This window comes from Phoxinus phoxinus, assembly GCF_949152265.1.
Source record: "Phoxinus phoxinus genome assembly, chromosome: 18".
Lineage (NCBI taxonomy): Eukaryota > Metazoa > Chordata > Actinopteri > Cypriniformes > Leuciscidae > Phoxinus > Phoxinus phoxinus.
In genome coordinates this window covers 7605186-7631991 of record NC_136893.1, presented here as the reverse complement: position 1 = coordinate 7631991, position 26806 = coordinate 7605186, and the positions used below count along the sequence as shown (strand labels likewise).

General features: G+C 36.7%; 1 protein-coding gene across 1 annotated transcript in view; it reads right to left on the bottom strand.

Moving 5' to 3' along the window:
• Positions 1–26806, bottom strand: part of cpne9 (copine family member IX) — a 39452-nt gene that overhangs the window by 10766 nt on the left and 1880 nt on the right. Inside the window, exons 2-11 of the mRNA XM_079588273.1 lie at positions 22932–22972; positions 18635–18681; positions 16023–16126; positions 15894–15933; positions 15234–15310; positions 6862–6925; positions 4771–4874; positions 1969–2073; positions 330–371; positions 62–137 (exon numbers count right to left, since the gene is read on the bottom strand). Coding sequence (XP_079444399.1) covers positions 62–137; positions 330–371; positions 1969–2073; positions 4771–4874; positions 6862–6925; positions 15234–15310; positions 15894–15933; positions 16023–16126; positions 18635–18681; positions 22932–22972 — 700 coding nt within the window. The remainder of the gene's footprint in view (positions 1–61; positions 138–329; positions 372–1968; positions 2074–4770; positions 4875–6861; positions 6926–15233; positions 15311–15893; positions 15934–16022; positions 16127–18634; positions 18682–22931; positions 22973–26806) is intronic.

Below are 26806 nucleotides of genomic sequence, written 5' to 3'. Positions count from 1 at the left end.
GTTTTGCCAGAACTCAGAAATCAATGAATCAAAATGAATTTGTAAAAAATTATGTTTTTACCTCATAAACATTGAATTGGCTCTGTCCACGAGACAGCTCTCTATAGCTGGTTGTAAACTCGCCGATGAAGTCATGACTGAGGAAAAATGAAAGCGTTTACTCATCTGAGGAATATTTAATGAACATTGCATGAGCATGCGGAGAAGAAATTATTTTGGCTAATGAAAATTTGACTTGAGTTATTCTTGTTATGCAGGGTAATTTATGTGTTCGCAAACAGAATATTTACAACCCACAAGGGGAACACAAGCCATGAAGAACAACGTACCTTCCATCTCTGTCCCAGTCGTAAACATCAATCTTCACTGTTCTGGAGAGATCACAAACAAATCAAACCTCACAGCAAGTCAATATCTAAAATTAAGAGCAGACAGCCTGAATTTTTCTCAAAAGGTCAGAGTAAAACGGGAGCCTGGTGAGTCCACAGAGCCAGTCCAAAATAACACCAGCACCGGCCGCTGTCTCACTCCAGCTGACTGCTGGGATTATTCCCACTGCCACAGGGACACAGCTGCCTGTTTCCACAGCTCACGGAACCAGCGGTGCTTCGTTTCAACACCTCAGAGCTCAGTACACAAGTCTGAGGGATGCTTTAAAGGTGCAACAAAAAATATATTCCTCTCAAAAATCAGAGACTCCTATCAAAAAAAGTCAAAGATTATTTAAATGTTGGGGACATTGATACAAAGGAACTGGCTCTCAGAATGCACCCAATAATCTAATGCATAAAATCAATACTGATCTTTACTCATCATATTATATTATCATATTATTGTATTAGGGCTGCACAAACAAAAATGCAAGTTGAAAAAGCTGTTTTTTCGAATTATTTATTCTTATATAACATTGTTATATAATTATTCCATATACAAACATGTAGCATTACTTCAATGAGCTCTTTGTTTCTGCCTTATATTAATACATTGTTTAAATTAATATATTTTTGGCTAACTGTGTGATTTGTATATGTACATTTCTGAAATACATAACTTGGACACAGTCACCTATGATGACAGATCACTTTAAATTGTAATGTAGACATGCATTTTCTGTAAAGCTGCTTTGAAACAATATGTATTGTGAAAAGCGCAATACCAATAAATGTGAATTGAACTGAAAATGTGGATTATTTTTTAACATTGTTAGTGCATTTATCCAATTTTGTATTATAACTGTATCGTTCTGTTCTGTGTGATTTCAACAATCTGTATTTCTCATTAAATGAAGAAAGACATTCTGTGTGGAGAATATATGTATTAATCAAACCCAGATGGAAAGTTAAACTAAAGTAATAAAGAATTATTTGTGCGGTGAAACAAACAAGTGATCCTTGCTTTAATGCTTTCCGTTTTTATGCAGTTGTATCTGAGTAAAGAGCACAAGAAATGACATATTATTAAAAAGGAACTAAATGTGTTGACTAGGAAAAACATTATGGGTCGGTTTCCTGTTCAAGGTTTACATTAAGCCCGGACTAGACCTTAGTTATATTAGGACTTTTCAGTAGTTTTTACAAACATACCTTACAAAAAAACATTTCTGGTGTGCATCTTGAGACAAAACAATGCAAATTATATATATTTTAAGATATGTCAGTGCAAGCTGTTTTAAGTTAAGACAGCTCAAACATGCATTTTAGTCTGGGACTAGACTTAAACCCTGTCCAGGAAACCACCCCTAAGAGTTTAATTACAATGAAATATTTAATTGACAGCCAAAATGTTTTTATACAGGAATATTTACATGTTTAGTGAAATTAGTGAATATTTAATAACCAGCATTTTATTTGGAATAACATGCATCGATTAGTAGTTCACAGAAAGACCGGGAACATGTATTAAGACGGGTCGATCATCTTAAAGTAGCCATGCAGCAAAACTCTTCGTAAAGGTTTTAAAGAGCCTCACCTGTCATAGTCTCCATTACAGAGAGCTCGCACTGGGATGGTGAAGGGCTGCCACACAGGGTTCAAAGTATTCTTTACCACCTCTGTTTTGTGACAGATAGTGAACCTACAAAAGAGCCAAATCAAAAAGGAAATCTTATTTTAAAGGCTTTGCTATGACAGCTGTATGGTTTTCTTTGAAGGAATATGTTTGAAAATGAATACCAACCAACTACAGGGGAGCATCAATACAAGTGGTTAACATCAAGAGCAGCTCATGGTGGGCATGAAGAGCCTCTTGGGTTTCACAAAACTACCATCCATAACCCTCTGTTATCAGTCAATTGAGCTAACACTTAGGGATCATTTTGTGTTTTATGGGTTTCTATGTTCAGTCTGAAAACATTAAGCTAACACCATGTCCTAAGCTGGCATGAAATTATGAAGAAAGAATACTGATAAATATTTGTTTTTACCATGCTCCTTCTAGAACAGTTTCCTAAAAAGATCTGTTTTGCTGTTTATTAATCCCGAAATATGTTCTAATTGGTTTAGATTTTTTTTGCTTTAAACATGATTTAACTGTTAATGACAACAACAATGAAAATGCATGAGAGGCAGTGCCTCCTCAAACAAATAGGATGAGAAAGTTGTTTTTTGTAAAGTAACACTGTCCAACAGCGACACAAGTAGGAAAAGTTCCAGTGGGAGTCTGCATCTCTCTTGCCTCCCCTGAGCCTATTGACTTTTCACCGAACCCCCTAAAGCGTGCAGTGGGTTTAGTGGGGGGTAATTGAGAACGAATGACGGAAAGTCATGTGCTATGATTGGATGTGATTGGTTATGATTGGCTATGATTGGTTCACACGATAAATCCCGCCTCTTGTTTACGTGCATGTTCGCGAATCAGTCTGAATGATCAAAATGATGGTGTTAATGGGAAGACTCATTAAAAATTAAGTAAACAGCTCAGCCACTTAGATACCACCGTTTTATGTCACGTCAAAATCAAACTCGGAATGGCCTGAAAACATGATGAAAGTGTTTTTTGTGTGTGTGCAATCAGCTTGGTGAAATTTGAGTGTTTACCGAGCATGATGACTGATGATCTCGAAAACATGTTGACTATTAAAAAGAACAGCTGAATGTCAGTTTACAAATAAAATATAATGCCTTTAAATTGTAGCTGTCTTTAGTTATTATTTTGGAATAAATGTAAAAATGCTCAAAAGAATAACTTGATGAGATTTATACAAACCACTGCATAAACAACGCCACTGATATACACCCAAAAGTCAGCAAATTATCTCATAATTTACCCATTTACAGTGAAATTAATTTACAATGAAAGTCAATCGGGACACACCAAAGTAGCTACTTCTAAATATCTTTTTTTTATCTGATATGACCCTTACAATGACTTTTGTTAGTGTAATATCATGTAGTTGTTTGGCTGATCATTTTTACAGAAATGGCCATAACCAGGGTTTGGAAATTAGTGAGGTCTGGGGTATTTTGTCAGCCTTTTATGAGTACCTTTTAATTGGGTACACTCTCTCCATTCTGTCTGTTTTGGGGGGATAGACTATCTAAGTAATTTTATTATTTGATTATTATGCATGCAACAATACTTGTTACTGTCAGTTGTATCCGAGTAAAGAGCACAAAAATTACATATTATTAAAAAGGAACTAAATGTGTTGACTATGAAAAACATTATGAGTTTATTTACAATTAAATATTTAATTGACAGCCAAAATATTTTCATACAGGAATATTTACATGTTTAGTGAAATTAGTGAATATTTAATATAGATATATAGATATTATTATAGATACACTTTATAGATATTTAATACTAGATATTTATCTGGCAAAATAGGCTTTCAATAAAACTTGACTGCCTATACAGTATAAAGTCGAAATCGGTGCTACCTGACTAGAGAAAACAGAGGAGAAAAGACTGTTGGCTTCCCTTTGGGCCAAATAGTTAGGGAAACCTTCAACACCCATAATGCAATGGTTATGTTGCAGGCGAAGGCCACTCCCACCACCAGTCTGCTATGGATACACTTACCAGAGTCAAATACCGCCTTGCTCTAATAGGAAATACTTCTTTGCAAACTTTTAGTCATAATGGTGTCGACATGAATTGTTCCCAGGTGCAAGAATTCAAAGAGTAAACTTTTAGCGGGAGTGAGTTACTTTTGGTTTCCAGTGAAGGATGCGGAAAGTTATAAGTAGTGGCTAAAGGCTGCAAAGAATCATAAATATGGAGAGAATACCGATAAAGAAAATCTGAAAAACATCTGCGTTTGTAGTCAACATTTTAAACTGGATGACCATGGACACAGTGTTTTAGGCCAAACGGGGGTGGAAACCTGAAAACAAAAACTGCCATTCTGTCAGTTCTGCCCAAAGCAAAATGCCTTCAGGTACAGGTAAGAAAGATGTTGCCGTAGTGTTTTTACCATAATGTGTATGATAAAGTTTTCAGTGATAAACCTACACTTGCAATCTGTTCTAATAATAACCCTCTTATGATCGGACTGTCCGTGGGCGGGGATACAAAAATGCGGAAGTATAATCCATAGTTTTCACGAAAGCCCTGGAGCTGTCAACATTTTGACAAATTAATGTGAATTTCTCGGTCCAGGTAACACAGAGAACGAGTAAACATTGTTATTTTACATTTACTATCGACATTGTAACAATGCAAAGTGGTTTTAAACTTTTTATCATACCTGGTAAGAGCACATTGTTAAGATGATGTTCGTTAGTAAAAGGAATCACATTGAATACTCCTTTAAGCAATCATACTCACGTGCCATCTTCATTGCTGCGGTAAAACACCAGGAAGGGGTCGGACTTCCCGAAGAAATCCTTTTTATCCAACTTGTTAGCACAGAGTTGCATGGTTGCAATGTCCTGTTATAAAAAAAAACTTTGATTACTTTGGGATAGATGGGATTAGAATATTCCTAGAGCTACCAAAAACAAACAAGGTGCGCAAACAAGCAAACTAAGCACATGCACTCCTGACTCCGAGTCGTCGATACTGGCACTATTATATCCAACAATGCATTTTAATTGCTGGCCTCAGTTAACATCTCTCCAGAGCAGGAGTTCAGGACACAACAAAGGCAAAATACTAGGACAAGAAATCATTCCACAGAGAGGACACACTTGTGTTAGAGGAGAACAGCAATTGATTCATACATATTAATGTTGAGCGGAGGTCTCCAGTGTTTAGCTATTTATTGGTGCTGTTCTCTTCAGAATACCAGATCTCTGGGGAGACCCTCAAGACCAGGAGGGAAGTCACACATGCAACAGATTTAATTGGATCTTGATAGAGAGAGAGAGAGTCTAGGGAGGAACAACGGTATGTGTGACACACTGGACAGACAGCTCATCTGCCTTTTAAAACGGCACGTCCCTCTTGGGGAGGAAGAAGCTGTATTTGAGGTGAACTGTCACGGCTTTCTGCCAAACACTCCCTGTAGCTACATACTATTACAAGGACACAGAGGGACGAAATTGTATATATATCCATAATTTGTGCCATCTGAAATTATATTTATGTGGTTTTATGGACTGACCCAAGGCACTAACAGCCAAATTGTGAGTGGAATGACTGAAAAGAGATGGACAGGGTATTAACCTGGATGGGACAAAATAGTGAGCCAAATGCTGCACTTGGCATGATTTTGCCGTCTTGCATTGATCGTCGTAAGACTTCAAGGTTGGAGGATTAAATGTTGCGGGGGAATCTCATAAAATTATGTCCAGGTCACATTTCACCCTGAAATCTTTTTTTTTTCTTTCTTCTTTTTTGGCACATTTTGTGACATTAGTTTCAGGACCATTAAGCACATTTTCCAGCTCAACCCCCTCCATGAATAAAGATACACTGCCGTTCAAAAGTTTGGGGTCGGTAAAATAACTTCTACTTTAATATATGTTCAAATGTAATTTATTATTTTCAGTATAATTACTCCAGTCTTCATGCTGATTTGCTGCTCAAGAAACATTTATTCTTATTATCAATGTTAAAAGCAGTTGTGCAGCTTAATATTTGTTTGCAGAAACCGTAATATATATTTGTAGGATTCTTTGATGAATAGAAAGTTCAAAAGAACAGAGAATATTTGAAATAGAAATCTTTTGTAAACTTCACAATGTATTTACTGTCTTTTGATCAATTTAATGCATCTTTGCAAAAATCTTACTGACCCCAAACAGTGTATACTGTATACATGTTAATTCTAATTTCTGTAAAAACATATATTTACTCTATGTTTATTTCAAATTAACATACAGTAATATAAAGTGCAACAAATACTTCTATGATGTAAAAATACTTTAATATATCAAACACTACTTTTTTACTTAAAAGAAAATATTTTGTAATGCAAAACAAATCATAATGGTCCTAATGTTTTTGTTTATATATATTTAAAATCAACACACAGTAAATTAAAGTGCAAAAAATACTTCCATGATGTATAAATATATCACGTAAAATATATTTACATTTATTTTATTTTTTCTCACCAGTAATGCGAATTAGTAAAGGAAATGTGCAAATTACCATAAAAATGTTGTAATGCAAAACAAATCTTAAAGGTACTACAAGCTTCCTTTATTTATTTATTTATTTGTCTTTAGATTTTAAGATGAAATATGACGCTTTATTGACAGGTTTCATGAGATTCACCAGCTCCTTCAAGAGTGACTACAGAGACATCCACAATCTAGAAATCGTTTTGCTTTTTCTGCATGTCTCTCAGTACCTAACATCAGCAAAAAAAGGCACTTCACCTCTGATATTTAAATACAATGCTTTAGGCATTCAGCTTGACGAAAGACAGTAGACGATGTGTGTGTGCATGTGCGTTAGTTTTGTACTGACCCGGCAATTGCTGAGTTCCTCAGCTGTGAAGATAATGTTCCCGCATTTCTTCCCTGGAATGCCCCTGAGAAAAGATAGATAAATGCTTTTAAACTTTCAATAAAATGTGGGCTAACGGTTTAAAGACAAGAGTTCAAGTAAAACCCTCGTGAAGACTGGCAGAGTTATAAGCACTCTGCGAGCCCACTCAAAATCAGGACAAATAAGACGACTGCATTTTTGTGTGCTTTTCACAGAGTTGCGTGAGCGCTTTTTGCTGCTAAGAGCTTTCTGTGGAACAATTCGATTGCACTGGCGGTAATGGTGGGCCACTTCAGGCGCTGAATAACCCACATCGAACCTCTGAAAAGAACATGATTCACCTGAAAAGAGGGAAAGTGTAGGGAATGAGGGGGAAAAGGTGATGAGGGTTAGCTAGAAAAAAAGATTAAAGGCTGAGGATGAGGACTGAAAGACTGTATGAGGGAAAGGTGAGAGATTCTGTGAGGGAAAGTGATGGAACATTAACACAAAGACAGACACTGTACGCACATTGATTTTGGATCTTAATACATCAAGTTCGCAGAATAATTAATTTAAACTCATATACTTTGAGTGAAAGAGGATATTTAATGAAAAGAATTGAGATTTTATCTATGAATTGACTGGTTTGTGAAAACTAAGCACTGAAAAATAAATGGGTTTGGTGATGTTGACTGAAGAGGAAAGTCATTTCAGAGGTAGAGAAAGTTATTATATTACACTTTGATGAAAGACATTTTTTTCTTTAGAATAGCACGTAGCGAAGAATCATACAAAACGATCGTTCAATGGGGTCAATTTTGATTTTTATGCTGACTCTAAGTGGAGATGATGCACAAAAACGATCCAGTAGCATATATTGTCTGGGTAGTCTACAGTATATTTGTCATAAAATTATAAAATGAGTTGATTGAATCCAGCTCCAAAGATCTGTCTCCATGGCCACAGACTCTCTTTCATCAATTTAAAACCCCATTCTGTGGTCTCATGTCTTCTTTGCATTTAATTGGCTAAAACGGGATTCCCATGGGAACAAATACCACCGCAACAGCTGAGTGGCAGGTTAGTCTGATACTTTAGTACAGCCTTTGACCCTCTATCTATTCACACATACACACTCTTGCATAAACTCACAATGGTACGCACACATTGACCTCCTGACCACCTGCAGGGAAGAAATCCAGTTAAAGCTCAATGATGCCAAATAGAAATTTCGTCTGAAGGACATGTTAGACAGGCAAGCGTCCCAACACGCTTCTCATCTCCCCCCTCCTGAGACACATGTCAGATCTAGACATGCAGGTAAGACTCAGTGAGGCGGATCTGCCATGGAGAAGGCTAGAGGTGGCATGGAGGCTGAAAATGACTCTTGCAGTGGGAAGTGTTTTATCAAGTTATCTCCAGTTGGCTGAGCTTTAATGAATGCAATTATATAATAGTTTTTTTAAAATACATTGCTGTATATTACTTTCTTGAAGATTTCACAGTGCATTGTGAAGAAATAAAAAAAGAACACCAAGAGTGCCACTCTAAAAGAAAAAAAGGGATGCCTTTTGTTTCCCTAATTAATGTGTACATAATGAGATTAGCGGATGCCAACTTTGATCATGTGCCATTAAACAATTTTATAATTTTTTGTATAGTAAAAGTATAGTAACTTGCTAAGCCTATATATTATATATATTTTAAAAATCAGAAAGGATGCATTAAATTGGTCAACAGTGACAATAAATGCTTTTACAAAAAAATTGATTCATCAAAGAATCCTGAACAAAATCTATCATGGTTTCTACAAAAATATTAGGCATCAGCACAACTGTCTTGAACATTGCTAATAAGAAATGTTACTTGAGCAGTAAATCAGCATATTAGAATGATTTCTGAAGGATCATGTGACACTGAAGACTGGAGTAATGATGCTGAAAATTCTGCTTTTCCATCAAAGGAACGCATTACAGTTACCGGTAATGTAAATTGTAATACCATTTCACAACATTAATGTTTTTACTGTATTTTTGATCAAATAAATGCAGCTTTGGTAAGAGACCGATTTTTATATATATAAAAGTATATTTACATTTTAGTGGCAGAGGACTGAAACTATCACAACAAATAGAAAAGAAATTTCAAAAGTAGTTTAAAAATGGAACAGCTTCATAAAATGACCCAAGGTCACAAATGCAACATCCAAAGTATAGAATAAACAATACCGGACTGGAAAAACACATGCTACTTAAGGGAGTTTGGGAGTCCAAGGACACCACTAGAGGATTTTTTTGCTGCACAAGTACAAAGACCAAGTAGGAGAGGGTTCAGCTTGTCTGAAGAGTTCACGTCTTGCCCCGGGCATCAACTCATCATGCTCAAGGTCACACGTGGCTCATCATAACCGTAGACTCTCTCATTACTCAGTACCAACCAATGTATAACTCAAGACAGCTGTCAGTGTCACTAACTCTCTGCATTCAATTTCCTGCTGCTATGGAAACAACTTATAAAGGTGAGCCGGGGAGGTTTTCAATCCCAACTTCTGCTGCGAAAGAGGGCTTCATCACTGCTACCGAACACAAGAGAACAGGAAGTGCCACTAGTGTAAGTATACTGGAGCCTACAGAGAGGGAAAGAATGAGCGATAAAAAAAAAACGAAATAAAAATGATTGGCAGGAGGGAAATGAATGAGGGTATAAATTAATAACATTTAATGAATGACATTTAACATTTCAAGAAGAAATGTCTTTGGATTAAGAGTTATTGCACTCAAATACCTTGCTTTCATTTAAACCACATTGTGAAATGAAACTATTCATGGTCACAGGAGAAGAATACACTCTTTTCCAGCTGGGCTGTCACCTCTCTAACACAGCATATCTGACAGACAGAACAATAGCATCTCAAGATTTTATCGGAGAGCTTCAAACCCCCCACCACCCCCCATTTTACTGTGTCAGTGCCAAAAACATCCTCCCTGCATGTTTAATCAGAGTCCTCGGCAGACAGGAGAAATCCGGGCGCCATTAAAACCGAGACGCTGAGTCCCTCTTACAGGACACAGACATCCAACACTGCTGTATCTATGTCACAAAAGCACAAAAATATCATTCCACTTCAAATTAGTAATAGCTGACAAACGTGAAACTGTACCCACACATATCAATTGAATTCACATTTTACATCAATATACCAAGTGACATTGTTCGGCAACAATAGTCTACAGTTTTACTTGTGGTGAAAAAAATATTTTTATATAACAAAATGTATTATTAATTAATGCAATAGTAAAAGTATTATGAATATGGTTATAAAGTATTAAATATGTGTTGTATTGTTTATTATTATTATTATTAAATATGTATATAAGTATTATATTAAAAGTTCCAAATTATTTTTGGAGGTGTCCTACAATAGATTTACATGCATGCAAGGGCAAAAAACACTAATTAATTTTCTCATTATACATTTGCAGCATCACTTCTTTTCTCACATCTTTTCTTTTCTCTTCGGTTTCTCTAAAATCCTCCTTTCCGAGAACTCAGCTCTGATTGGTCAGATCTTCCAAGTCGGTTGTCATTGGTTTACTCTGATTAGTCAGATGGCCAAGACTGTTGTGACTGGTCTAAACTTCAGTTGTGACTGGTCTAAAATTTCAGCTCCAGATGTTTTCTCAGCACTTGCGCACACAGTGCTATGAACAATAACAAAGTGCATGCAAAGTGGATTTGCTTCCACAGAGCAGAAAACAACATATTCTCGACATGTTGACAACACAAACTAAATGGTATCATAAATTATACTTTAACTAGATTTCTAGATTTTCAACGTAAAATTTGACTGTGCTTACCCATGTTAACTTCGCCACCTCAATGGCTTGAACTTGCTCCCACAGTGTTTTGAACGGTTTCTTCATTGTTGCTAAATGGTTGCTATGTGGTCCAAGTCAAAAGAGCAAGACTATGGTATTCTGGTCTCTAGATAGATGCAACTGGAGTATTGGATTTTTCTCTATTTTATCATTCAACAGACAAAAATAAGTTACTTAGAAAAGTAATAAAACAGCTCTCCATAACAAGCTCAACAATCTAAACTCTCATTTATGGCACAAACAGTACAGCACAACTCATAATACTTACATTTATTGGTTTGTACATAGAGCATATACCGCTAATTATTCACTGAACATCAGTGTATTTTTCATATTGCTGTTGTCGCTTCGTGTCATGAATAAAAATGGCCCTTAACTGTAAAAAAAAAAAAAACAGTACAATGCACAGCCTCTTGAGGCTTATTACTTTAATTTGTCATACAGCTCTTCAACGGGCATGTAAATGTGACAAAATCATGCAGCTAAGCTTTGTTGTTCATGTACATAAAATGGTATCATCAATATAATGGTGCCTCATAAAGGTGAATTACATGAATTTTAAAATACTCAAGCTTCTAAAAATACAGTTCGAGAGACCAGCACGTTGTGTTGCTGAAGTGCGCTGCAGGTTCAGCCGTGGGAACAGACTGTAGAGAATGAGTAAGCCGGCCAATTAGGCAATGATGGTGGGGATTTAGTGAGCATGCATTAACTGATCTCACTGTAGGAGAGATACTGTTCGGTCAGGGCAGGTTAATAGCTGTCAAAAATGCCCTGCTCCAAACAGCACTCAAAACACAGATTGTAGAAGTGCATATCAGAGCAATTAAGCAGCAGATAAATGTCTGTCGGAAAGGAAGTATTGTAGCGAAATGCAAATATATTCTGTATCTGAAGTGCCGGATCCAGATAAGGACGGTGATCATGTGACCGTTAACTCGATTATGCATAATTAATTTTAAAGGCCACACTGTGTTTACAGGTCTCTGGCTTACGGATTCGGCGCACACACATCTGGCGCAGGAGTCAGGAACTGTGCTTAAGTTCTAAGCCCATGGTTCCCTGACTGAGCCCTCCTAATAAGCCAGAGATTCATTTGAAGGTCAAACGCAACAGCTGTGTCCACAGATAAAAAGATCTTGAGATACGCTTAACCTCACCCACTAAAATAGCATCACCAGAATACAAAGTAAACAGAGATATTCATGTGATTTTGGACTTTTTTTAACTTATATGGGGATTTCAACCAGAAATGCAAATTCTGTCATGCATTTCTTTCTTCTGCAGAAAAGATTTTGAACTGTACTTTTCATTGTACTTAAAAAAAAACTACATAGAATACATTTACAAGTTTAGACTGACATTTGGTTGAGTACATTACAGAATGTTCATGTTTGGATGAACAATCCCTTTAAGCCGCTAAAAATATGAGGAAATTGATCTTGGTGAACCAAGTTTGAATATGCAAATAAGATTTGAACAAACGTAGAGAGGAATATTTTTGGGGAGTGACGACTTTGTGTGGCTTTGAATATACAGTAGAGCACAAATTACATGGGCTATTCTTAGAATATCTAATTTTGTGTTCCACCAAAAAAAAAAGTCATGCAGTTCTAAAGCAACATTCAAGACAGAATTGAAAATTGTATGTGAACTATGTATTTACTCACAGTTTTTGTTAGCACTTTACAATAAGGTCATTTGTTAACATTAGTTCATGCATTAGTTAACATGAACTAACTATGAGCAATATATTTTATACAGCATTACTAAACTTTTAACGTAACTGATATTAACAGATACAACTTTTGATTTTTGAAAATTGGTATTTTCACTGCAGAACAGATGTCTCAAGGTGTCAACGTGTGTAGAGAACCAAAAATATAATTGTTTTCCACTTTATAATTGAGAAATCCATTTCAGCAGTATGTCTGTGATAGCCATCATCAGTACACTGACTGTGGTGTGTTTGGCAGTTTATCTGGACACACTTCACCCTCATACATCTCAGTGTAAGCCTGTGACAGCGCTGCTACTATGATGAATGTCTCCAACACTGAGGGTATTTTCACAGAAAATGTCATGCTTTCTTTTTAGCTAATTAGAACCTCAGTTTGTGTGTGCACACGTGTGGCGGGGGTAGAGAGTTAAATTGCGAATTGTGGATGAAATAGATTGATCGAGTGTGTATAAAAACACATGGGCGTAACATTAGGTAATTTGTTTTTCAGCAGTGACCAATGACAAATTACCCACCTTCTGATGGAGTAATTCTTCCTACCTGCGTGCCGAGACATATTTTTTGGAGCTTATTTGAAATATTTTCAATACTCATACATACAAATAGATTGCATTCTGCGACAATTTAAAGCTCTGAGTCGAAATATTGACACCCAGTCCTGTTATTGTACACCATTTTACATTCTCTCATCTCAAATATTCCTGGACCAAAACCAGGTTGTCTATAAATATTTTGCTCAGCCTGACAGTATATGGCTCTCTTCTATCCACGCACATTTTCTCCACAAATCCACCACGCTCACATGTGGAAATGAGGCCGGAGAAAAATCAAGCCCGAAGGGCCCCGAATGTGTGGCGGAACCTCAAATCCCCATCTCTGAGCATCCCGTGACATCTCTTATCCTTAGGACTCCCTTGGCCTTATCTTGCGAAAACAGAGGGAATTAGATGTATTTGCCCAAATGCAGTGCTATGTAATTGAAAAGCCACTAGTCTTGGTGGGTTGCCATAGAAACCAGCAGGTAATAGAGTAGTACCTCTTCCTCCACACTTCCACCCCAGTGTGTTACAGTATCTGCCCACTAGCTCTTTAGAGAGACGGGCTGACCTACAAAAATATGCCTATTGCCGCCAACCTTTTTCCTAATCCGCTGCTCGCCGCTTGCACAGCACAGCAGAGAGCGTGACACAAAGGCCAAAAGGAGATGGGCCATTTAGTGTTTTTTGCCCCATGCCGTGTCACCATCAGACGCATTTGCAAAAAGCTCGCTGTCTACCATGCTGTGATACAGAGCGCGTGCACAGCGACAGCCGTGTTCTTCGAGGAAGAAAATCAGCTGTTAGAGAGGACTTACAAACTATTTTTCAAGTCATTCAGGTTTTTTAGTCATACAGTCTAGCCATATCTTTAATATTTTTTATTTTGCTTGTTAAAGTGGCTTAAAAAAGCTTATATTCCGATTATTAAGGAAAAGCATGTGAATTTCACATGTGAACGCACTAATCACGTGTTTTTGCTTCATATGTCATCCATTATTGTGGTTAACTAAAATTAAAACTGTTATAATTGTTTTTTAGGTAATTGAAATAAAGCTAATTTAATTTAAATTACATGAAAAACCTAAACTTTGAGTATAAACTATAAGTTGAAGTACTAAAAATTACTAAAAAACTAAAACTGAAATAATATAATTATTTAAAAAATATATAAATTAAAATAAAAACTGCAAATATAAAAATAAAATCCAATTTAAAATCTGAATAAATATATAGGCAATAGTTTATAAATAATGCAAAAATAACTAGGATTTCAACAAATTCTGGATGTATGAATAGTTTAAAACCTTGAATTATGTGATTGGTATATTATTAGAAAAAGGTCAATGTTAAATAAACAGATTTTAATGTGTGCGTGCGTGCATGCGTCTGACAAGGTTGATAAATTTATATGTACCATCATTTGAAAAAATCGATATTATTTTGACAGTTAAAAAAATTTACATAAAAAAATAATACCTAATTTAAAATATCAATAAATACTAAGTAGCCTATATAAATGATGCTAAAATGACTGCATTTGAGGATTTTCTGAAAATTGCATGTAATTTACAAAATCATATATAATTCTGTAAAAAAATCATGTGGTTCTTCCGTAAGGCCAAATGCAAGCGCAAGTCCCTTTGAAGGCATCATCCAGACATCCTATTTTGTGCTGCTGAAATAGATCATTGATGTGACCCAGATATGCTGGACAGTGGCAGCCTGTATCTTAGCATTAAAATGCCAGTCTCTAGATACAGAGTGTCATCCTTCCTCAAGTCATAGCTTAATTAGTTTCCCTTTTCCCCTCGCCAAAGCTTCAGGATCTATTCGTACGCAGAACTGCTCTGGATTAATATAGAAGGTTTGCTTTTGAGAGTTCCCAAACAAGCACCTCGACCGTGGTTAAAAGCATTGATTTTTCGAAGTGGCGTCAAAGAGCTGGAGACCGTAAAAGGATTTTGATCCACGAGCTGCTTGAAAAAGACCAATTTATCAAGCCTTTTCTCTTATAATCGTGGTGAGAGCACTTGCTGTATAAATGAGCTCAGCAGGACCATGTGGGTTATATGAACTTATGTCTTCCATGAGGTTAAATCTGTGGCCTGAATAGAGACCCCATAGGATTTGGAGAATTTTTACAGTACTGTTTCCATGGTACTTTTTGTTCTTCAACGTCGTATCAAGGGTGAAAAATAATCAAAGACTTACGAAAGCACACGCTCGAGTCTTGACCCAGAGGACCCAATAATCTCTCCTAGAGTGCAGAAAGTCTGGCCGAGGAAGGACTGTGAGAGACAAAACAATGAAGGTACATCACAGTTATGTGGGTTCCTCGCTCCACAGACACAAATCAGCAGTGACAGTCCTACTGGAAAATCTCAGAAAGATGGTATGAGGACTCACCTTGGATACTGTATGTCACTGAGTATAAAGACAGGTGAGGCCTGGCTGATGAAACTCTAAGCAATGGAAGGGGTGAATCAATGACATGGAAATGCATACAAAAAAGCGAGCAAAAAAAAAGCAGAAAAAACAGGACGAGACTTTGAGAACTACGACAGACTGTTTTTCATGCAGTTTTAAAGGACACAGAGGGTCTGGGCTTTGAACATGACAACACTTTTTTCTTTTTCAAAGAATGAGAACTGAAAAACAAATCACATTCCCTTTGTAACTATTTCTGACATGACGGAAAACAAGCAATGGATAAATTACACTCATTTACAGCTCGTACCTTCTGTTATCCGTATCCATCGTAGCAGGAAAGAGGTCAAATCAACAGAGTAAAACTAGCAGGCATTGAATCGTGGTTCTTGTCTATTCATTAGAATGCAGGAAACGGCATGTGAGACTTTAAAGTTTGCTTACATGTTTTGAGATGTTTGAGCTTCTTGAATCCACATTGTATCTGTGTCAAATAAGCAAAAGATTGAAAATGAACTGGAAGATCATTTCTTTTCCAAAACTAAGGGCAGAAAAGTTCCGTCATCCACTTACGCGTCAAACCGAAGGTTCTGCTTTTCTTCGAAGAAGAAATCCAAGACAAACTTCCTTACAAAGTCTGGGTTGAGAGTGTTGTCAATCACTTCTGTTCGGCCAAACTAAACAAGAATAAAACATGCATCATTAGGTAAAAAAAAATGTCATGGCAAGATAATGAAACAACATCTAGAATCAAACTACTGTAATATTGCAAAGAATTGTCTATCAAAAAAAAAAAAAAGCAACATCATTTCAGCTTCCCAAGTACAAACATGTTACATAAAGGTCATTCTCTACAAATTGGGTACAAAAGGCCTTTTTTTACCACCCAAAAATATTAGTGAAAGAACATACTTAATCTTGTTAGAAGGTCAAACTAAATATTCTCATGTTTCATTTTTTTGTGTGTGCAATATTTCTAACCCTGTTGCCAAAATGCCATAATGAATGCAGTTTAAAACCCTGAATTGTGTCATTTTTTTATATTATTAGAAAAAAGTGAATGTTTAAAGATTTACTGATTTTATGATAATTAAAATTTTATGATAATTAAAAAAACAGAATGGCTAACAGGGGTTGATACATTTTACCCTCATTTTAAGAATATCTTATTTTGAAACTAATTATTGTTTACGTTAAAGAAGAATGTATATTTTTCCATTTCTAAACACCATTATTCCTCCACTGAAACATGATGGTTGAGATGAATAGAACAGAAAAAGTTAATATTATTCACTCATCTGCATGTAAAATCGGCACAGAAGGAATCACTGATGTGCCAAAGCATAATAACAGTCGCTATGATCATATTTTCATGATCAGAAGCTAAATCAGCCCTCCGACTTCCCTTCTCTCCGCAGACTCAACAGCAGCCTGAGCTCTGCGTGAATGTGGGGCAGGAATAGCAGCTCAGTGTGAGCTCGTACAGCTTCCTGCCAACGTACACATCCCTGAAGCAATCAGACAGTGATTCCCATTGGGCAGGAGTCCTCGGCGGAGCTCACCGACGGCATAGAGTAATGAACTATTGATTCCTAACTCAGATTCAGACCTAAGATCATGTTCTCAACACCCCAGACACATAATCCCACCTATCAACTTAGTATCCACGCTTTCCATTATCTGCTCCTGGAGAAGTTCCTGGAGCCCATCGGTCCTTGACTAAAGGTTCAGTGACCGCTGGTTGCTGCATTATCTGTTTAGGGGAGCAGGCTGTTTATAATGCAGTTGCTATGCTTGCTTTTGGAGGTACTTGTAATGTGAGTGGGCACTTGAGTGTTGATATGCATGCGGAGAAAGCCACTGGTCCAGATACACGCTAGCTATTTAAAAGTACAGTGAATATTTCATGATGCCATCTGGAGAGCGAGATATCTCTAGAGAAGTCCAGAGCGCTCGCTGCATTCCTCGAGTTTCCAATGGCAAACTACTGGGGTTTTTTTTAGACTGGCGATTCTTTGAACAATTAGTAGTTGCATTTACAATTCTGCCAAAAGGATCATCTTAGGAGGATTTTATTCACTGAGAAGCAATCTAAAAATCACATTGAACTGTACAGAACAAGAATTGTGCTGTCATGTTTTTATCATTATTTTAACAACTTCTTTGCAACTGTCCATTTAGCAAGGCATAATCATTTCTGTAATTACTCCATTGTATGAGTTTTCAAATTTTGTTGAATTTTCTTTTTTGGTAAATTCATAGTAATCAAAAAAATGCAATGACCTTCAAAAAAAAATGTTAAAAGCAGACTCAAGTGCTTATGGCTAAACAAATGTTCGAAAAATGTATCCCAGAATTAGATTATCATTCAAATTTTTTAAAGTTTTTCTTATGCGGACCCAGGCTACATTTATTTGATCAAAACTACAGAAAAAAAGCAATATTGTGAATTATTTTATTATTGTGGCATATTTTAAAATGCAATTTATTCCTGTGATCAGCACCATAACCACAGTCTTCAGTGTCACATAATCATTCAGAAATAATTCTAATATGCTGATTTGCTGCTAATGAAGCATTCTTATTATTATGTAGAAAACAGTTGTGCTGCTTATCATGTTTGTGGAAAGAAACCATGATACGGTTTTTAAGGATTCTTTGGTCAATTGAAAGTTCAAAAGAAAAGTATTTATTTTAAATAGAAATCTTTGTAACATTACACATGTCTTTACGGTCACATTTGAGCTTTATAAAAGTAAAATCCAATTTAGTTGTTCCAATTTAGGCATGTTTGTTATTAAAAGGTTCTGTAAGTTTATGGATACTGTTTCTAAAAGTATCATGAGATTTATCTGGAAGGCAAATAATAGAATGCATGCACATCATAAAAAGAAAAGAAAAACAGAGCATCCACACAAGTGCAGATAAGAGGAGGATGGAGGAGAATATCGACTGATAGACACAACAATCTGATAATAAACCGAATTGAAACAAAACAAAACATGGTGGATACAAAAGTACAACAATGAATCACATCAATAAAACTACAAATCGTGTCCTGATTGCAGCTTGTAGATTGTAGTCGTGGCCAATGGACCATGTTAATTGATAATACAGTTTTTCAAGAGGCTAAAACACAGCATGCTGAGCACTATGTTCTGTTCATGTATAAAAAGCATACTAACCTCTCTCCACTCTTTAGTACCAATTCCTTGAACATACAACACAACCACTGTGAAGAGAAAATGGAAACATAATGGTCAAACACAGAAAGAAACAATCAATAAATAGATAAAAACACTTGCAACCTGTGCACAGTCTGTTTCCTTAAATGAAGCTAATGGAGGAGCTTCACTGAGAGCTTCATCCTACCATCTAATTAGAAAATGGCTTGGAGAAGTGCCTACTTCATGGGATGTGACCAGTATGGAGTATTAGTCCCAAATCCAGCCCCAATTAAGTGGAAGTGTGCAGCAGCGGGTGTGAGAATCTAATTCATCAATAACTTCACTGACTCATTCAAGAGGAGTCCAAACAGGAAATACCCTGACCAACAAACAGCTCTATGGGTGGTCATTTGAGTAGATGTCAGAAATGACTTGACGAGACACCATTCAGTCCAGCAAGATCTTGAGGAATACTAAAATGCCACAAAAAAAGGACTCGTCCCTTGCTCTATAATCTGCTGACAGACCTCATTCTCAGAGAAACTGTGATATTTGTGTCTGAATATAGCAGGATTTACTTGTGGATGGATGGATGGATGGATGGATGGATGGATGGATGGATGGATGGATGGATGGATGGATGGATGGATGGATGGATGGATGGATGGATGGATGGATGGATGGATGGATGGATGGATGGATGGATGGATGGATGGATGGATGGATGGATGGATGGATGGATGGATGGATGGATGGATGATAACCATACACATATAACTTCGGATATGTCGTTCTATCTATTTTGCATTACTAAATTAGGTCAGATAATGTAAACAAGTTCAGTATCCTGTTAATTATGTCAGTTAACACTCATTCCACCCCAATGGATTTTTTTTCCCTGAGAATAGCCCTGGAATTTAATCACTCTGAAATAAGCCCAAAATAACATTTCTTGTTTTACATGATGCAAATGTTACTCGAAGCAAGGCATTACGAATGCATCTCTCTGTTGCACTGAACAAGATTAGACTGACCACATTCATTATTTTCAACTCCTCGAAAAATCTGCAGTAACAACACTGGGGCGGCGATTTCACATAAATTACATGGAACAATCATCAGAGCACAAAAAAACATTTCAGGAAGAGTAGAGACACCTATTCAGGTATGACCTTTGCCAGATCAACCGAGGAACTGATTTAGAATAAATATCAGTGCAAATTATGGCAACTCAGATGTCAGTCAAGCGTTTGATTGCTGTGAGCATTAGGGTGAAGGATTAATAAATGTTATAATTTGGGCTTCTCTGACTAAGGCAGGTTTAAATAGGCAAGTTGAAATAAGAGTTTTTTTTCAGCTTTTTCAACTTTCCTTCCAAAGTAGTCCCTTTGATACGTCTTGAAAAAGCAGAGGGGGGAAAAAAGATATGTCCTAGGGGTACAACACTTTCAGCGATGGCCTCACATACCAAATAGCCATGAATAACTCATCCGAAACCTTCACACTTGTTTTCAAGGCAACAGAAAAATAATTCATGTGAATAGCATTCACAGCTACGCTATTGACATCAGTTGGGAAGAGAAAATGCTTTGTGTTTCTGCTCAGTGGTTGACCCTCTGAGAAAAAAAAAAAAAACTCTGAATAATGCAATATTAAAATACGGCCATGTTTATATTATCATGCAGGAGGACCATTTTATTACCCTTAAGAATAGTAAATACAACTCAGTCAGAATTATTATATGCTCATTAGTCGATCAAGAAGGTCTAAATGAATATGGAAATGCAGAATTTTAAATGCTAGCTATATTAAAGCTTTTTGCATGCAGTCTTTTGAGCCAAATTTGAGACAGAATACTGGGCAGTAAACAATGTGTTCTGTCTATTTAAAAAAAAAAAAAAAAAAAAAAAAGTACAAACATTATATTGCAGTAACAAAACCATAATAAAAAAAACATAATTAAATCCAATTTTGTGTAAACTTCCAATTTAACAATCAGTCATGGAAGGGATTTTAAATATACACTGATATATATATATATATATATATATATATATATATATATATATATATATATATATATATATAGAGCGTCTGAAATCGAATACTTTCCTACTATATAATATGCGAAAAAAAACAGTATGCCAAAAGAGTATGAAATACACAGTATTCGAAAATCGTAGGCAAAAAGTACCCGAATGACCTACTACTGTAGTTCTGCCGTGATTCTGGAGTGCGCATTTATACGTCCCAAAACTTAAAAATGCTTTGAGTCATGTTAGCTTCACTTCCAGTCTCCTAAGATATCTGATCGATTTTTTAGGGCAGGATAGATGTATCCTTATTCGCTGCCTTTATAGATATCCCACAATCCTGTGCGTTCCATTCAGTGACAGTTGAGCTATAAAAATAAAGATGGCGTCTGAAATGTCTTCTGATGTCATTTCTAGCGAGAAATTACTATTTTGGTAATTAAATATTTGCATAGTTATTGCCAAAGCTTGCTCTATTTAGCTGTAGATCATTAAACTGTTAAGCTGCATCAGAAGTCTGTCCGAAATCAGTTTAGCAGGTACCTTCGTGCGCAAATGCTGCCTACAAAGTCATAGTCAGCTGCCTAAGTTTTCAAATGCAGCCATGGACACTTTACTATCCCATGAGGCCACGAGAGAGGATTTACGAATGGCAGTGAAGCGACGCAACTGACGCTGTAGGTCACGTGACAGTAACAACATGACAGAAGTAGTACGTCCAAATTGTATTCATACTATCCATATATTCATACTAAATAGAACGTACTTTTTTAACGGTAAGTAAATTCAAATTCAAATGTAGCACCTACTCAGACAGTATGCGATTTCGGACGCACCAGTAGTTTCAGTTCATCACACTGGAAATGGAAGCGTATTGCATTGTGAAACACAGTACCCTATAGCGCCCTTTGTTGTATGCATCAATGTTTTGGCAAAAGTAATAGGTTATAACAGGTATTCCATGCATTCAGAAAAAGCTGCGTTCTGTTAAAAATTTTGAATGCAGAAATAGTAGTAGCATGATAGTAAATTATTCAAAAATACAGACTGCGTTGGACATGACAAGGAGCAATCACTAAGCGCCTGTTTACACCTGGTATCAAGAAACGTTTTGGTCGATCGGATGACAAGTGGACGATGCTTATTATACAGGTGCAAAAACAAGAGGCTTGTTTGAGATGAGCAAAATCTGCGCAGAACCGATCACCGGTGATCACCGCGAGATGCATGCCGGTTAGAAATGTGTCCGACTGCGTTCCGCCTGGCTCTGATGTCATGCAGACGTATGTCAAAAATCTCTCGCGAGCGCAAGGCACACCTGTCGGATTCTGCAGTCGAGCGCAGTTGCTCTCCACCGACTGCGCAGATGAAAAGCATGATGGGAAACGACTTGCTGACGACACAGCTTAATGCTCATTGGTTTAAACAACCATGATGTAATGTTCTCTTTTAAAATGTTTGATATTAAAACTCTGATATCATGTTTTATGTGTATAAATGATCTGTGAATATTCCGAAACTCTCTGACAGTGCGATCTCTATATGGATTATGTGATTATGTAATTAAAATATATATATATTTAAACACATGTATTAAAGAAAAAAAAAGATTGATAAACACGTATTTGGAATGGGATTATATAGCCTAACAAGTGATTTGGGTGTCTTGTTCATTATATTTATTTTCATATTTAAGCAACAGAACTTAAATTACATCCAGTTTATTAGCAACACTGTGCACGAGCGTGAATCCCGTGAATCCCGCGATATCCATCTTTGATCTCACAGGTGTCAGATCCACTGTGAGAAGAGAGAACTGTCCGTCTTGCCTGCACTTTTTTCACTCCTCCCCTCACTGCAGCCGCCTACTCTCGACTACACTTCAGGCGAGGCAAGGCGCATCTCAAACAAGCCTAAGGTCTAAAACGTTTTGAGCACATTCAACCAGATTGCTTCGAGTTTTTCCGAACGCATTCGACCACGTGAGCGTTTACAGATGTAAACATTATGGAAAGTGGTCAAGCCAGACGGGATTTAAACACGGCCGAAGATTTTTTTTAAAACGTACCAAGCACAATGTTCTCTCACGATTCCTGATTTCTAAAACTCACTCACATCGTTCGACGTGGTCTTGTGGCTTTCAGAGCAGAAACGAAAGCTGCTGCTCTGTATGTTTTTCCGTCCTCTTTTTCACATTCATGTGTAAATTGCTTGAGCTTATTTCATCCATTAGATCGAAAGATCTGAAAAAGCCCATACATTTGGCCCATACACTTACTCACCTGGTGCTGACCTTGAGAATGTGTCGACATCCAGCAAACTCCTGGAGAAACAGAAAAACAGAGATGCTAAAGCACAAAACAGACAACAAAATAATTGCTGGCAATAAAAAGCCAAGAAAACCAATCTAGATGATCATTTTTGGTACTGTTTTATTGAGCAGATGGTTGCACAGAAACAAAAGCAGCTTCTATGTTTGTCCTATGTGAACAAAGAGACTCATTGATGCTCAGGTCAGAGCAGGCTTGAATTTTCTCCCACCGAACATCAATAATGAAGGTCATGAACATCAAAATGAACATCAAAATTGACCCCTATTTACCGGTACATTATTATTCTTTTTAATACTGTTTCCATAAGTTCATTGAGTGGAAAACATGTATTGAGTGTTTAACCAAATTTTTAATTGACATGATAATGATGGTTAATGAATAAATAACAGACTTTTAAGACATTTTAGAGAAAATGCATTATCATCAACATACATAATGATTTTTTTGTCAGCAATATCTTACCCTTGCTCTTTTAATGCATGTTCCTGGTCATGCATGATACATTGGGCATGTTATTATAAAGAAAAATATGTTTGTCTTCATAATCTTTTACCAAAACGTAAGGACTTGCTCTTCCTCTAAAATGACTTTGCTTTACAGAAAAATCCATGCATTTCTTACTTTAACCACTTGACTTCATTTTAGTACATAACAGCCAGCTTTCACAATCTTATCAGTCTTATCACATCTTTTCTCACATGATAAAATCAAGTCTCATTCTACATTTTTCACATTGCGTATCTTGCTTTAATTCAAAATGCAGCACACTACAGAAGTTAGGCTAAATGGGTTGTGAAAAGCATTTCACATTGACCTTATCTCTGTCAACTAAAAGATATTTCAACGAGGACTATTGATTTAAAGTAATGTTTCATAACTGCTCAGATGGCAACAACATCTATTTAAGGTTTGAGTTTCCATCCATCAGTCTGTTATTGGTCTCTGACGGTGCATTTAAATTTAAAGACCAGACTGTTTTAAGACAGGCATGATGGATGGCCAGTAACAGGAACCCATAGATATTCTCTCAAAGGAGAATTGTGTTTGTGGAATAAATAGATAGAGGAATAGAAGAAAAGGCTAGGGAAGTACAGCAGAGAGCACATTAATCCATCCGACCGAGCAGAGAATCGATTCCATCTCTAGTCTGCAGGATGCGGCTCTGAGCAACAGGAGGTATTGCCTGACATCTGGTGTGACGCCAGCTGTGACGTTTTAAGCCCGAATAAACGGGTCCTGAAGCTCTGGCATCTCAACAGGGAGCGCTTTCACGTGTGCCATACTGAGGGGGATCCCTTGACATACCGTGTGGCTTGGGTTATTGGGTTTTAGGTGACGGCCTTGATCAGAACAACATACTTCTTTATGGTTGGGCATATTAGTCGACAGTCTCGACACACATTAGTTGAACACATGAACTTTATTACTAGATGTAGGCCTAATACAATCACCAAGAAATTCAGCAACCTCCAAACCAGGTTATGACGATCAGCTGATACATAATTCAAAGTTTGACAAGTGCAAAAAGAGCCCGGTAGACCTATATCTGTATCCTGCTCACTTCATTTTAAACAAGACATCATGAAAACTTCACTCAAAGGAAAACAGACTGACAGTAGCAGCATTTTCCTTTCTGATGCTGCCAAGTTTGAGTCATACGTTCAATTAAATATACAGAGAAAATGGGTTTCCTTTGCTTCTCGAAATATGATCCCAAAGATTTACAAGCTTACAAATTTACAAGGAATACACAAGCTTTCCCTGACAAACGCAACTGATCCTTCAAGATCTCCGTGTCTGAGAGTCTTCAACACATTCCCTCTGGTTTCCATCCAGACTTTCCCTTATCGAGTGACACAACGGCATCTGCTGCAATCTGTGTTGACAGTGACAAACAACCTTGATGAATTGGCTTCCCTTGTGAACAGCTTCCACAATTTGCCAGCATTATGCAGTGACAGAAAGACACTCTTTCACTAACTTGTTGCCGTGCAGAGTGGTATCCGCTTTGAATGCTCGTATGCGACTTCATAAAAGATTAAAGTTTCCCTTAGAGTTTTGCAAATGGGTAACTAACTTCTCAAAGTCAATCAAAAATCTAATTGCTGGTTGCTTTCCATGGTAATTCCAAGATAGAAGCACAGTTAGTATGCATAACACTAATTAAACATGGACAATGTATGTGGACATCAAAAACAAAGGGTTGAGTGATGCTAAAATTCACAGGGTGCGGGATACAAGTGTAGCAACTAAATAGTGAAAATTGCTTATTTTCTTAATAATAAATGCTATTTACACGAAGTACAAATAGCAATAGATTCTATCACATGGTGTAAAAACAGCAGTATTTTCTTTGCAATAAGTGTAAATAGTAGTTACCGATAGATGCTATTTATACTTATACATTTTGGCCGATACTATTTGCACTTCAGTTTTGTTGTACATTAACGGTATGCAATATAACATAGTGTAAATGACTATATTTATTACAATTATTAAATTGATGCCGCCTTATTGGGACAATACAGCCCCCCCTACACCTAACCCTAACAGACAAACACTTTATTTTTAAACACACGTTAGACACTTTATTTCAACTTTTCTAATATTTTCTTCATTTTTATTGAAAATAAATGCCTTTCCGATCTGATATGCACGGAGCCCCACACATAACATGCACGAAAAAGGTTAATCGTGCGCACTATTTTGTTCCCTCGATTTGCTAAATTGTGCGGACGATTTACTAATTTGTTCCCTCGATTTATAAATCGTGCACACGATATAGCAAATCAAGGGAACAAAATAGTAAATTATGCGCACAATATAACATATCAAGGGAACGTAATAGTAAATTATGCGCAAGATATAACAAATCAAGGGAACGGAATAGTAAATTATGTGCACGATTTATAAATCGAGAGAATGAAATAGTAAATTGTGCGCATGATTTAGTTAATCAAGGAAACGATTAGTAGCCTAACTCATCCGCACAATTTAACTCTTTCCCGAACGAAAGAGTAAATTGCACGATTTAGCCTACTATTTTTTTTTCCTGCATGGCATGTGCGGATGTGATGGGAAAAGGAGTAGAGCGGAAAAAAGAAGAAGAAAAAGGCGGATTCGAACTCCAGTTAATTTGCGTCAAGATTTTCTGCCAATCACCGACCTCACTCCTACACTATTGCTACTGTTGACAATTAAGCGTCTTCCATAATTTTGTCTGGCCCAACCAGTGGGCGAAGTTAGTGTAAATAGCCTCTGCCAACAAGATGGGCTATTTGCACTTAGTGTAAATAGACACTCCAAATTTTTTATGAGTGGGCCCTCTCTTTCCCAAATGTTTTGAGGTCATCGCAAAAAGAATTTTAATTGATAGTCCCCCCTGTAATCATAATAAAAGTTGTTGTTTTTCTTACTGCCTGTAGTGTTTATTCCATCTGAAAACTGCAGTGAATTTTATGTACAGGTTTGTTTTTGCAAAAAGGGAAATTGCAAAAATGTAGGCGAGCCCAGGTTGTAAAAAGTAATTATTTTACCCAAAATGAAAACTCTCATTTACTCACCCTCATTTTATTCCAAACCAGTATAATTTTCAACTATTTATGAAATTGAAGTCAGTTTCACTTACTTTCATTGTCCATAAAATGAAGGTAAGTGGGGTCTAAAAAACACTGGACACTACTGACTTTCAATGTTTTGATAAAAAATAAATAAATAAAACATTTTGCAGAAGAAAGTAAGTCATACAGGTTTGGAACAACATGAGGCGGAGTAAATTCTGACAGAATTTTCTTTTTTGTTGGTGAACTATCCCTTTTAAGACT